The 15,205-nt window shown below is 37.5% G+C and overlaps 1 protein-coding gene across 2 annotated transcripts in view; it reads right to left on the reverse strand.

Annotated features, from left to right (window-relative positions):
* Positions 1–15,205, reverse strand: part of Prps (phosphoribosyl pyrophosphate synthetase) — a 56,617-nt gene that overhangs the window by 18,510 nt on the left and 22,902 nt on the right. Inside the window, exons 3-4 of one of the 2 annotated variants that reach the window (XM_070084203.1) lie at positions 4,184–4,276; positions 2,145–2,368 (exon numbers count right to left, since the gene is read on the reverse strand). In XM_070084203.1, coding sequence (XP_069940304.1) covers positions 2,145–2,368; positions 4,184–4,276 — 317 coding nt within the window. The remainder of the gene's footprint in view (positions 1–2,144; positions 2,369–4,183; positions 4,277–15,205) is intronic. The other variant, XM_070084204.1, reaches the window with a different exon arrangement.

Below are 15,205 nucleotides of genomic sequence, written 5' to 3' on the forward strand. Positions count from 1 at the left end.
CCAGCAGACCGCACCTGGGATTGGCAGGAAGCTGTCAATTTTGTTCCAAATGCCCACCAGTTTGATGACAGCCAAAGTGGAATACGGCCATCTTGTACACTTGGGAACAATGCCACTGAACTGGAATGTTTCGAGTTATTTTTTGACGAACCACTGATGGAAAGTATTGTCATGGAAAGCAACACATACTACGAGTACACCATGGCAAACACATTACTTTCACCAAAATCACGTCTACACCAGTGGAAGGAGGCAACTGTGGCTGAGATGTATCTTTTCTTTGCCACAATAATGCTTATGCCACATGTGTATAAGCACAAAGTGAAATCATACTGGTCAACAGACCGCCTGATTGCAACCCCAGGTTTCAGTGATATAATGCCAGTGAATCGATTTGTGCTAATGTTACGTATGCTTCACTTCTCAGACAAAACCAGGCCTGACAGAAACGACAGGTTATATAAGATTAGGAATGTGTTTGTGTATCTGAAAGAGAAATTCAGTACGCATTTTTATCCCTTCAGGAAGCTTGTAATTGATGAGTCTTTGATTCTGTTCAGAGGAAGACATTCTTTCAAGCAGTACATACCAAGCAAGAGGAAACGCTTTGGTATAAAGTTGTTTGTGCTTTGTGATTGTTACAGTGGTCTGGTATTGGATATTGTTGTGTACACTGGAAGTTATACATTGCAAAATACCAGGAAGTTATTGGGCATCTCAGGTGATGTGGTTAGAACAATGATAGAACCATACCTTGGTAAGGGGCATATATTATATACAGATAACTGGTACACAAGCCCCTCACTCAGTGATTTTTTATGAGTGAACATGACAGATGTGTGTGGCACAGTGCGTGCAAATCGGAAACAAATGCCCAGGTTTGACGCTGGCACTCGTAGAGGTGAGGTGCAGGCATTTGCTGCCAATGACATCATGGCATTTCGGTGGCATGACAAACGAGATGTCACACTGTTGTCATCAGTTCACCCTAATGAAATGGCAGACAGCATAGAGAGAGCAATGAACCCATTCTAAAACCTGCAGCTGTGATTGATTACACCTTCAACATGCATTCAGTGGACAAATGTGACATGCAGATTGGGTTTGCTGATTGTGTTCGCAAGAGTTATAAGTGGTACATAAAACTCTTTTTCCATCTGGGCATTTCCATGCTCAATGCTTATAATATGTATAAGATGAGGACCAGAAACAAACCACAGTACAGCGAATTCTGTTTGTCTGTCATCAGACAAATAGTATTCAAGTACCAAGGAACAGCACCTGCAATTGACCGCCCACCAAATTATCAACAACTACCTGCTTGTCTGAAGCATGGTGATCACTTCCTGGTAAAAGTGCCTGCTACTGCTTTCAAGAAAAAGGCTCAGAAGAGGTGTTACGTCTGTTCACATACAAAAAAAACGCCCACAACAACGCAGAGACACTCGTTTTATGTGTGAGGAATGTAAAACACCACTGTGCATGACACCAAGTTTCAAAGAGTTCCACAGGCTGCAGAACTTCTAGAAACATTCCCTGTGGCTGTATATGTGTATATAAAATATAGAAAAATAGTAATAAACAACATTTCATATCGTTTGTTTGTGTAAATATTTTCTATAAACAAAATAATGACAACAGTGTTTACGCCCTTATTGTGTAGTATTGAAAAAGAAATAACTTACAAAATACTGATCATGTTGGCCTCAGAGGCCATAAAAGTTACTCAGAAAAAGGAAAATTGAAAAATAATTGAAAATAGTACACAAAAAAGTAAATAGAAAAATACCAGGTGACGGCAGTCGGCGATGTTACCAGATGTTGTTCATATTTTGGCAAACTTCATGCCTCCATATCTCGGTAAGTATTGACGGTAAAATTTTTATGTTTAGCCTATAATGTTTAGAAAAAAAAAAAACTATTTTTTTCATAAGAAATTTTTTTTTTTTTTTTTTTGAAATTTTGCCGACCCTGAGAACGAGTTTCGGAGAGGGCCTGTCGACCCTCAAAGGGTTAAGGAATGAAAACAGCTCTCTCAGTCATATGAAAATTAAAAATATAAATTTTTAAACATCTAAAAAGTAACAGTAAATTTTTTACATATAATGTTGCCACTGACACCAACTTTCATAATGCCTTCTTACCTTTTTGCTCCTCCTGCATCAGGTGAAACAATAATTGCGTTTCCCCATTCGGGAATATTTTCACGGATCCACTTGAGGACTGCAGGTTCAGCATAGAGGTTATCAACAGGAATGTCGAAAAAACCTTGGATCTGAGAGGCATGTAGGTCCATTGTAATGATGTGGTCTGCCCCTGCTACAGAAAGCATATTGGCTACGAGCTTTGCAGATATAGGAGCACGGGACTGTTAAGACAGAAGGAAGAAATTTAGTTTGCTGAATGCACATTTTGAAAAATTTACTAGCAAAGAGCATAAAATTCAAATCCAACTATCATTCTCATCTATAAGTTATCCCTTATCTGCATGGGAAGTCTTGCACAACATGCAAAAAGCATATTAAATCCCAAAAATCTAAAGCTTACGTTATGCTGAGGCAATGCAGTATGTAGAAGGCAGTTATGAAATTATATCTACATTGGTTGGTGTTCTGGTTAGTAAAGGAAGATTTTAGCAATAATAAAAAAATATATAATATTTGGCAGTTCATGTGATGATACATGCATCCAAAGAGGAATGTGTTGCACACAAATATTATCATAGGTAATAATTATGTCTAAGGAAGTCAATGATCTGAGTATTTGATACATACAGTAAGGGAAATAAATAGCTGCATCAGTGTGATTGAAGCAGAGATTTAAAGCGTGTTTAAAACACCAGCATTGTGATTCATGCTTTCAGCGATCATGTTATGCTTACATTCCTAGCCATGAATGAGGACAGTGCTTCAGGAAAGACTGTCAGTTTTATGCCAAAATATTTAAGCAATGCTAGAAAAAATAATAATTGTGAATGCAATAAAATAAAAATATAAACTAACAGCATACTTGAGAAACTCATCTGGGAAAAGTTAGAATAAATTAACAGTAAAAAGTTTTAATAAATCTTTTCTTGGACTTTAAGTGGCAATTTTGTTTGAAAAATTTGCTATTATTAAAGCTTAAAAATAAAGATTAATAATCAAATATCCAGGTTACAATAAATTAATTACATTCAGCTGCATTTAAATGTTGCAAAAAATTAAAAGAAATAATTTACATAACCTCTCACAACCACTCTATCATAAAACTTTAAATCATGTGGCATTGCCTTAAAAAATATTTTTATATAATTAACTGCAAATCAGTATACTGTTTTCGTGTAACAAAATTACTACAGTCTCACATGAACCCAATGAAAACTGTCACAGCCAAGCCAGTCAATGAGTCACAAGAATTTAAAACTATCTCGTATAATTACAACCCAAATACCAAACAAGACTAACAAGCTAGGTTCTCTAAATCATATTAATCTTGTTAAAAATATTTTAAACAAACATGTGTAAGCTGGGGGAGGGAGGAAAAGGTGGCACATAGGCATGAATGGAGGTGTGGGGAGGAGTGCTTTTAAGACAATCTTACACATTAATGTACTGCAGTTTAATGCAAAATGGTGTGACTGACATTCATAATTTGTTAGAAATATGCATGAATGAATAGGCTAAAATACTCATGCTACTCTACATGGAGTATCTAATGTTAACCTAATATGTACTGTGTGCCTGGGTGCATAAAGAATTTAAAATTTTTATAATATAATGTACCATTTAGCTTATATTTCATAAATGTTTATTATTTTGCTTGACCTAACATATCTCATCTTGCCATGGATTCCTCCTAGATAAATTATTTTAAGAAAGCTGACTTCACTAAAGCACAAAATGAGTATCACCATTTTGGATTACACAAGACTGAAATTATCAAGGAGCATCTCATGATTTTAAATATCTGAAAGCTTCCCTTACAACTTTGGATCTTTAAATTTTGCTTAAGACTCTATTACCAAGGCATGTATCATCTGACATTACGTTATCAGTCTTTATATATACAGATATCATTTAAATTTGTCTCAGACCAGCAATATTTAGTTTTAAATTACACTAAATTCTTCCAATCTGGCAACCACCTCTGTGGGCACGTGTGACATCACAGTAACTGTTGCGCAACACAAGAGAATACCCACTAAAGGCCCAAGCTCTGCACCCGGAGAACTTCTTACTACTTCACCTTGATGTCGCATCCAATGTCGTCCAGGTTTTTCCGGTATTTCACAACGCTAGGTGATAAGCATTCAAGTATCTTTATTGTGTCAGATAAAATAAACCATGTACAACAAAATATTTTACCATATTCACCTACTTTGCTTCTTAAAGCTAATAAGCAGAGTAATGAGAAATTATGTAATCTTTAAACTATATATTACATATTACTAGTTACATGATAAAAATAATACAATACCATTTAGATATATCTTAAAAATCTGATATACTTCAAAGGATGTGTTTGCTATTTCACGTTGTAAAAACTTTGAGAACCTTAGAGTCTGTAACCAATAATTTACATCTAACATTTAGTTAATACAAAGCATAATAATTAGTATATTTAGATCATGTGTCATATTAGCACCAATAATCTTAGAACAATTTCAGCAGCAATGACAACAATGTAAGCAAACCAATGGTAAACAAATTTAAAAATGAATCTTATTCAAATAATTCCTCACACAACAGTTTACGTGAACTAGGAATGTGGTTACAAGATTTCATACTACACTGCCAATACAGTATATATTTTTTTTATGTTTCCTGCCATAGTAAGGGAAAACAATTCGTGTCACTCATTTCTTAAAAGTATCCAAAAGCCAAAATTCAAATGATCCACCAAACCATATCACCACCCTTCCTTCAAAGTGCATGACCTTCACTTTCTACCTCTAGCTTGCAGTTTTCCTTGAATCCCTTTCATTGATAACTGCCCCTCTTACACTCCACTAGCAAGTCAAAGTCCAAAATAACCTTTTGTCTCCACTCACTCCTATCTAACATACTCTCATATGCCTAATGAATGCTCAAGCACCCTATTTCTTAAAAGTTTCCTTCCAGCCCTTCCTGGGATCTCTGCACTAACTTCCATCCATTCCACCCTTTATGTCACCCTATCACTAAACGACCAAACTCCCTCTACCACCTCAACAACTCATTCTGCTAACCACATACTCATCTCAATTCTTCTTCTCTGCATAATACTCACACCACACACCCATCTTAAACACATCTCCAGCCTCCTAACAACATTTAATGACCATAACACATTTCTATACCAAATATATGACATCACTATACTACATTTCCCTTTTTTTATCCATTACTATTTTATACTCATTAACACTAAAACTACCTTCTTTCCCTCATTTTTTTCTGATTTACCTTGCTTTCACTGAACCATCTTCTGACACTACTTACAAATATACAAATACAGTGGACCCTCGACCAATGATTTTAATTTGTTCCAGTAGCTTGTCCTTAGCTGAATTTATCGTTAGCCAAATTAATTTTCCCCATAAGAAATAATGGAAATCCAATTAATCCTTTCCAGACACCCAAAAGTATGAATTTTTTTTTTTTCACATGAAATACGTATACATTTTCCTACACAGAAAACAATGATACATGCTACATGAAGAATAAATGACACTTACTTTTATTGAAGATGTAGTGATGAGATGGGAGGAGGGGAGATGATGGTGGTGCATTATTGTTTGGAAGGGGAATCCCCTTCCATAAGGACTTTAGGTACCAAGTCCTTCCGGGGTTACTTTCCTTCATTTTTTAATGCCACTGGGAACAACTTGACAGTCACTGGACCTCTGTCGCACCAAAAACCTGTCCATAGAGCTCTGCACCTGGCATTCCTTTAGATACACAAATAACCCGCACATAAAAGAGAGAAGCTTCCGACATCGTTGTAAGCTTCTCTCTTTTATGTGCGGGTTATTTGTGTATCGTTCCAGTCACGGTATTGTGCCTTTTTTTAGTTATTCCTTTAGATTTTCCTTAAATGGGCCACAACATTGTCATTGTAAAAGTCACCAGCATGGCTTGCAATAGCTGTGTCAGGGTGATGTTCTTCCATAAAGACTTGCGCCTTTGTCCACATTGTACAAATGTCCTTAATCGTTGAAGAAGGCAACTTCCTCCATCTCTCTCTCCCCTCCTCTGAAGCAATTTCCTCAGTTGTGGTCTCTTGCTGTTGCAGATGCTCTTGCAGCTCAACAGTGGTTAGTTCTTCAGCACTGTCCTCCACCAACTCTTCCACATCCTCTCTACTAACCTCCAACCCCATGGACTTCCCCAATGACACAATAGATTCCACAACTGGCATAGACTCCTGAGGGTTAACCCCAAACCCTTAAAAATCCCTCTCTTGTACACATTGTGGCCACAATTTCCTCCAAGCAGAGTTCAAGGTCCTGTTAGTCACTCCCTCCCAAGCAGTTTATGCAACTGAGGATACTAAAATGATCTTTCCAAAACTCTCTAAGGGTCAATTCAGAGTCTGAGGTCACTTCAAAGCACTTTTGAAACACTGCTTTGGTATACAGTTTTTTTCAAATTTGAAATAACCTGCTGGTCCATGGGCTGGAGGATAGAAATGGTATTAGGAGGCAAAAACTTCACTTTTATGAAACTCAACTCCCCTCAAATTTGCTCTGGCAAGTCTGAAGGATGAGCAGGAGCACTGTCTAATACCAGGAGGAACTTGAGGTCCAATGTATTTTCCAGGAGGTAATTTTTCATAGTGGAGCCAAACACATGATAGAACCAATCATAGAAAATGTCTCTAGTGACCCATGCCTTACTGTTTGCCCTCCACATCACACACAAATTAGCCTTGACGACACTGTTTTTCTTGAACACACTAGGAGTTTCAGAGTGATACACGAGTAGAGGCTTCACTTTGCAATCCCCACTAGCATTACTACAAAACATTAGTTAGCCTGTCTTTCATAGGCTTGTGTCCTGGCAGTGCTTTTTCCTCCTGTATAATGTAGGTCCTGTTTGGCATTGTCTTCCAAAACAGGCCTGTTTCGTCACAATTAAACACTTGTTGGGGTTTTAATTTTTCAGTGTCTATGTACTCCTTAAAGTCTTGCACATATTTTTCAGCTGCTTTTTGGTCACAACTGGCAGCCTCACCATGCCTGTGTATGCCACTACGATTCTTAAATCTCTCAAACTAACCTTTGCTGGCCTTAAATTCACTAACATCACCAGTAGTTGCAGGCATTTTTTTAATTAAATTGCCATGCAACTGTCTTGCCTTTCACATATTATTGACTGAGAAACGCTATCTCCTGATAATTGTTTTTCGTTAATCCACAACAACAACAGTCTCTCCACATCTTCGAGTATTTGCGATCTCTGTTTTGAAAACATACTTGCACCTTTCGCAACAACAGCTTCCTTGATTGCCTTTCTGTTGGCCAAGATAGTAGCGATGGTTGATTGGGGTTTGTTATACAACCTGGCCAGCTCGGAGGCACACACTCCACTTTCATAATTTGTGATTATCTCTTTCTTCAATTCCATAGTAATTCTCACCCTTTTTAATACACGGTTGGCACTAGAAGCTTTCTTGGGGCCCGTGGTGGCTTATTTAACAATTACAAGCGCTAAAAACACTGGAATAATACAAAATGTATCGCAGGTACACATGGAACCGTCCGCAGTGGCTTGTAAACAATGGCACACTAGCTGAAGGCAGGGCAGCTGAGGCGTGCTCAGGCTGGACGAACAGGCAGACGTGTTTGGGACGAATGTCCTTACCCGAGTTTTTCATCGTTGGTCGAGCCAATATTTTTACGCAAAAATGCATCGTTGCCCAATTTTATCGTTAGTCGAGGGTCCACTGTACATACTCTTCCTCCAAGTTCCTTCCCTCCAATCTTTCAAGGGCAATCATCAACAGCCTGACTGGTTATTAAGACAAAGCAGCAGTTAGTGGATGAAGGATAAAGATCCCGTTCTTAATTCCACTGAAATGACCATACGACTTTAGGGTTACACAAAATAGTGTTCCCCACAAATTCCCTGAAGGTTACGTTCCAAGACATCCCATAAAGCTAAAAACTGCGAAAACAAACTTGTCTGCATAACACACAAATAACCCGCAAACAGAAGAGAGGAGCATACAACAACGTTTTGGTCCGACTTGGATCATTTACAAAGTCACATTAGCAAAAAGGAGAGCAGAAAGGGTATATATAGGCAGGAGGTAGTAGCAATAGTAGTGGTGGAAGGAAGTAGTAGTGGGGAAGGTAGTAAGGAGGAGGAGGAGGAGCCAGTCAAATACTACTAAGAAAGAGGAGCACTGCAAGGGAGCTAGGTCCCCACAGGGGGTAAGAGCAAGAACACTGAGGACAAAATAAATAAATAATGAAGGAACGAATACACAAGGCAGAAGAAAGACAACTACTACTACTACTACCACCACCACCACCACCTGCCTCCTATACATACACTTCCTGCTCTCCTTTTCATTAGTGTGACATTGTAAATGGTCCAAGTTGGACCGAAACGTCGTCGTAAGCTCCTCTCTTCTATTTGTGGGTTATTTGTGTATCGTTTATCGTTCCAGTCACGGTATTGTGCCTTTTTTAGTTATTTGTCTGCATAACAAATTTTGCCTCAGATTTGGATTTGTTTTGTTTCAGCAACCATATCTGATATACAGTGGAACCTTGGTTTTCGTTTTTAATTGGTTCCAGAGTTGGACGAAAACCAAATTTGATAAAAACTAAAGCAATATTTTCCATAAGAAATAATGTTAGTCCAATTAATCAGTTCCAGATGCCCAGAAGTATTAACAAAAAATACATTTTATAGAATAGGTAGTAGGTTGGTAGACAGCAACCACTCAGGGGAATACTACTGTCCTGCCAAGTGAGTGTAAAACGGAAACCTGTAATTGTTTTACACGATGGTAGGATTGCTGGTGTCTTTTTTCTGTCTCATAAACATGCAAGATTTCAGGTATGTCTTGCTACTTCTACTTACACTTAGGTCACACTACACATACATGTACAAGCATATATATACACACCCCTCTGGGTTTTCTTCTATTTTCTTTCTAGTTCTTGTTCTTATTTATTTCCTCTTATCTCCATGGGGAAGTGGAACAGAATTCTTCCTCCGTAAGCCATGCGTGTTGTAAGAGGTGACTAAAATGCCGGGAGCAAGGGTCTAGTAACCCCTTCTGTATAAATTACTAAATTTAAAAAGAGAAACTTTCATTTTTCTTTTTGGGCCACCCTGCCTTGGTGGGATATGGCCGGTTTCTTGAAAAAAAAAAAAATTGTAGAGAATAAATATAGTTTTACATACAGAAAACAATGAAATATAAATATAAATGACTAATTGTAATGGATAAATTAACATTTAAATCACTATTACATACCTTTATTGAAGACTCTTGTTGGTGTATTTCTTCACACTCAGGCCAAACGCTTCACTGACCCACTCAATGAAAATTAGCCTCGTGACCCATGCTTTATTGTTAGCCTTCCACATCACACACAATTTACTCTTCATGACATTATTTTTCTTGAACAATCGGGGATTTTCAGAGCGATACACCAGTAAAGGCTTCACTTTGAAATCCCCACTAGCATTACCACACAACAAGAGAGTCAGCCTATCCTTCATAGGCTTGTGTCCTGGCAGTGCCTTTTCCTCCTGTATGATGTAGGTCCTCTTTGGCATTTTCCTCCAAGAGAGGCCTGTTTCATCACAACTGAACACTCGTTGGGGGAGGAATCCTTCAGCCTCTACGTACCCCTTGAATTCATCAACGAATTCTTCGGCCGCATGCTTGTCTGAACTTGCAGCCTCGCCATACCTTAACACACCGTGCATGCCAGATCGCCTCTTGAAGTTGTCAAACCAGCCTCTGCTGGCCTTAAATTCACTAACAGCAGAACTCGTTCCAGGCATTTTCTTTATGAGATTCATATGCAACTGCCTTGCCTTTATGCAAATTATTGCCTCCACAACACTATCTCCAACTAACTGTTTTTTGTTTATCCACACCAACAACAACTTCTCAACATTTTCGATCTCTTTTTCGTTAGCACATTTACCCCTTTCACAACATCAGCTTCCTTGATTTCTTTTTTCGTTGCCAGGATGGAACTGATCGTTGATGAGGTCTTCCCGTACATCCTAGCAAGACTGACCACACGTACGTCACTTTCGTATTTTTCTATTAAGTTCTATCTTGGATTCTATCATGTTTCTCATCTTCTTTATCAAAGGGCTGGCACTCTGAACTTTCTCTGACCCAATGGTGGCTTATTTAGGAGTCGCACTCAATAAACAAGCTCAAAAATCAATAGATTACGAAATGTTTCGTATGAATGCGCAGAGTAATGTTTACTCCACGAGAAACAAAGCCAGACTGACGCTTTGTGTGGGCGCAGACAGGCAGATGCGTTGGGGACGGCCGACAAAAACCAAAGTGACAAATGAAGACTAGGACAATATTTTGATGAAAAAAGTTGTTAAAACCAAATTTGATGATAACCAGGGCAAACGAAAACTGAGGTTCCACTGTAGTTAACATATAGTCATAGGAAATAAAGACCAGAAAAAAGAGAGAGAGATTTATAAGTGGAAAAACCATCAAGCCAGAAAACCACTGGATAATCAAATTTATGCAATGGCTGAATGTCAGAAAAAATAGTGAATAATCGAAATACTATAAGCAAATAAAGAAGCCTGCTATTTAGACGAATGACTGTACAATACAATAATATATTGTAAAAACTTATTTTTATCACCTTGTCCCTTTCTTTGTTCATTCAACTTCTTTTACACTCTCTTCTGAGCTGTCACCAAACTTTGCAACTTTTCTTTGAAGTTTCCTAAAAGCACCATTATAAGCAAAGAGCAACTGTGGCAATGTCCTCTCTAGATCAGAAACATTATCTTTTAAACATGCACTCATTTCCAACACATTAGCATTCACTTCTTTTACAACTTTATCTATAAAACACACAAAACCACAATACACTGGCATCACACATCTCTGCCAAAGGCCCATTTTTTAAGGAAAAGCTTCACCTCTTGCCAACACGTTTTTAAAAAACTTCACAATATTCATTTCTCTCTACACAGAAAAATTATATACAGTGGACCCTCGACTAACGCTATTAATCCGTTCCCGAGAGCTCATCGTTAGTCAAAATTATCGTTAGTCAAGTTAATTTTCCCCATAAGAAATAATGGAAATCAAATTAATCCATGTAGGACACCCCAAAGTATGAAAAAAAAATTGTTTTTACCACATGAAATATTAATTTTAATACACACAAACTGAAGAAGACATGCACAGTTACATGACACTTACCTTTATTGAAGATCTGGTGATGATTGATGGGATGGGAGGAGGGGAGAGTGTTGATGGTCTTCGTGTTTAGAAGGGGAATCCCCTTCCATTAGGACTTGAGGTGGCAAGTCCTTTTCCGGGGTTACTTCCCTTCCCTTTAAATCTCTCAAACCAACCTTTGCTGGCCTTAAATTTACTCACATCGCCACTAGTTGCTGGCATTTTTTTAATTAAATCGTCATGCAACTTCCTAGCCTTTTCACATATGATCGCTTGAGAGATGCTATCTCCTGCTATCTGTTTTTTGTTTATCCACACCAATAAGTCTCTCAACATCTTCGAGTACTTGCGATCTCAGTTTCGAAAACATAATTGCACCTTTGGCAAGAACAGCTTCCTTGATTGCCATTTTCTTGGCCACAATAGTAGCAATGGTTGATTGGGGTTTTGTGTACAACCTGGCCAGCTCGGAGACACGCACTCCACTTTCATACTCAGCAATGATCTCTTTCTTCATATCAATAGTAATTCTCACCCTTTTTGCTGTAGGGTTGGCACTAGAAGCTTTCTTGGGGCCCATGGTGACTTATTTTGCAGGTGCAATCACTAAAAAGGCTGTGATAATATGAAATGTTCCGATTGTATGCTTGGAAGCGACCACAGTGGCTGGCTGGCTTGTAAACACTGGCCAGAAGTGGACGCGTCTCAGACGGAACGAATAGTATTGGTCGAGTTTTTTAGCGCTAGTCGAGGCAAAAATTTTGCGTTAAAATGTATCGCTAGTCGGATTTATCGTTAATCGATGTCATCGTTGGTCGAGGGTCCACTGTACTTTAATCTCAGTATGGTTTAAAGCACTATGGAACCAATTTTTATGAATTAGCTACCGTATCACTGAAAAAACCGAGCTTGTCATTCTTATGGATCATTTAGGAATTATCTTTCATGATTTTGAGTATTCCCTTTAAGTATTACAAAAAATAAGTTTGTTGCTTGAAACATGGCTGTTCAAATATTCCCAACTGAGAATCTTTTAGTGTGTAGAGCACAGAAGATATGTAATATATTTGGAAGTGTTGTGCTTTCTGTGATAAAAATAAAGGCACTGAAACTTACCACAGTTTGAGAACATTTCTGAATGGATATTTTTAACTATAGGGCCATTTTGGAAAATTGGCTGAATTTTTTTTTTTAAATTATATCTTGCCAATGGAAAATCAAATCAAAATTTTGAACATTAAAAAATTAAGGAAATTAATTTTTTTTATATTTTTATTAACATATCAATTGTTTCTTAACTGTCGTATCTGAGCGTCTCTGCAAAGACAGTGATTGTATATGAGTGATGGTGAAAGTGCTGAATGATGATGAAAGCTTTTTCTTTCTTTTTGGGTCACCCTGCCTCGATGGGAAGCAGCCAACGTGTTAAAAAAAAATCAGTCATTTCCCACCGAGGCAGGTGACCCAAAATTCTCTACTAACAAGGTCTTTAACAAAATAAGGACCTTTTTTTGTAGGGATTTTTTATTTTTTTTTTTTGCAATGCACTGAATTTTGATACAACTCACCACTGATGAGATATGACTTAACAGTCAGCTGCCATTTTTCCAAAATGGTGAACTTCAGAGGACCAAAATATGGCCCTATAGTTAAAAATATTAATTTACATGTATTTGTCAACTGTGTCAAATCTGATTTTACCACAAAAGGCACAGAGGTACTAATTGTAGTTTATGAAATTGTGGAAACCATTGATAATACTGTAGTGATAAAAAAAAAAATCAAGGTGACATAAGAATGATTCATTTATATGTAGTAAACTTTTTAAACCAGATCTTCTAGGGAATTAGAAACATGATCATACATGTAAAGGGATGAGGATACTGTATCAGGTACAGGTTGTCAATATTGAGTGAAGCAATCCACCAAGCAAGGTCATTGATGCCAAAACCCTGGGTAGCTATTAAAATTTTAAAGCTATGCAGGTTTTCTGATTCAGTGACCCTGCTTGGCACTCACTCATTGACTACCTTCACCTGATGCACTACCCTCATCTCTATTATACTGTACATATTTCAGCATGTCTTTAATTTCCTAAATTCACTTGAGAAAGTCCACTACATGTGAATGCAATGTTGTGTACACTATATCTAAAGTTTCTTTCTTTTCCTGATAATTTACATCACCACTGTAGTTTAGATCATAGACTACACAAAACAGCATTAATAAAAATATGCTAACCTTCCAATGGTGTTTAAATATACCTAGTTGGATGAATGTTATTGTAGCCAGCTGGCCCAGTGGATAATGCATCGGTCTGGAGTTTTATGATTCTCTATAGTGTCAGCAACCATCTGCTCTAATGTAAACATTCCAGTTACTTCACTTATCTCTTAATTACTTTATTGCCCAGATAACTTCAACTTTCCTTTTTTTTTACGTGTGTTCAAGAATATCTTATGATAATCTCACTCTGGATGCAACCATATACTGTAATATTCACTGATATCAATCTTTATGTGAGCATTGCTGGCACTTGATATTGCTTCAGCTATCACTTTTGTCCAAGCCACTTCTTCCCTATTTGTTTCACATGTTTTGTATGGAGGTTTAGATCTAGATATAATTTCACCTTGTAATACTAGCCTTCTGTCAAGGTTACCTGTGCCTGTGCTTCCTCCTCTAGATTTCTCCTTGCTTATGCCTCCTACCAGTGATGCAGAGCTTGACCTATATAGCCCAGCACCACCCTCTCCTCACTCCATCACCACTACAACTCTTCCCCCCTTTTCCTTTCAACATGCCAACATGTATGAACATACTTGCTGCTACTAAGTAACAGGACAGTACTGCTAAAAAAAATTTCATACTTGTGATAAAAAAAAAAGTATTCCTGTTTGAAATGTTAAATTGGGTTCCCTTCACATGATTTGAATTTATACACTCTTTGCTGGAATAAATCTATTACATAATATGATAATCATATGCACATTTATATGAGAAAGTACCATAATTTATTTCAGAATTTGCAATTATGCTTTTCTAATGTGCAGGTTTCATAAATATAAAAGACAGGCACATCCTTAAGCAGTGGAGTACTTCTGTGAAAGTTTTCAATGGTTCTAGCAATAAGACAAGCCTATTACAGTACTGTATCATTGTAGCAGCCACCTTATTGAGATGATTCCATTCCATTAGCATCGACAATGATAAATAATCTGAAAAATTGGCTCTTGAAGACCAAGGCAGTTTTACAGTACAAGTAAAATACACTACTGGTAGAACATACATTAGTTGTAATGAGGAAAAGATGTTATGATGTTTTTAGTAATGAGGGTAAAGGTGTTGGGAAATAGATAAAAACAGTGAGAACATACAAAAAATGATACAAAACTGCAAGAAATGCAATGAACTTGAGTAAAGTAACCATTGCATCAGATGCTGCTATAAACAAACACACTGGTGTAATTACAAGTGGCACAGGTGTAGAACTGTTTGGTGAATTATCAGGTATTATTATACTTATGGCAATGCACTAAACCCAGTCATAGCACCTGAGGAATGGGAGGTGATTATGTTTGATCCAACAGGATGGTAACTAATTCCTTGAATCAAGAGCCCTTCATAACATCAAGACACCCCCTTGCAGGGATTATCAGACAGAATCATCAGCTGGGTGTGGTGCTGTCATTCATTTGAAGGCTTTGGACATTTGCAATACTTTAAAGCCTTCTTAAAAAGTTGCTAAAAGATCAATGGTTTTATGATTTTTTTTAAAACATCAGCCATTTCCCAGTGAGGTAGGGTGATCCAAAAAAGA

Source organism: Cherax quadricarinatus, chromosome 12 (assembly GCF_038502225.1).
Source record: "Cherax quadricarinatus isolate ZL_2023a chromosome 12, ASM3850222v1, whole genome shotgun sequence".
In the NCBI taxonomy this organism is placed as follows: domain Eukaryota; kingdom Metazoa; phylum Arthropoda; class Malacostraca; order Decapoda; family Parastacidae; genus Cherax; species Cherax quadricarinatus.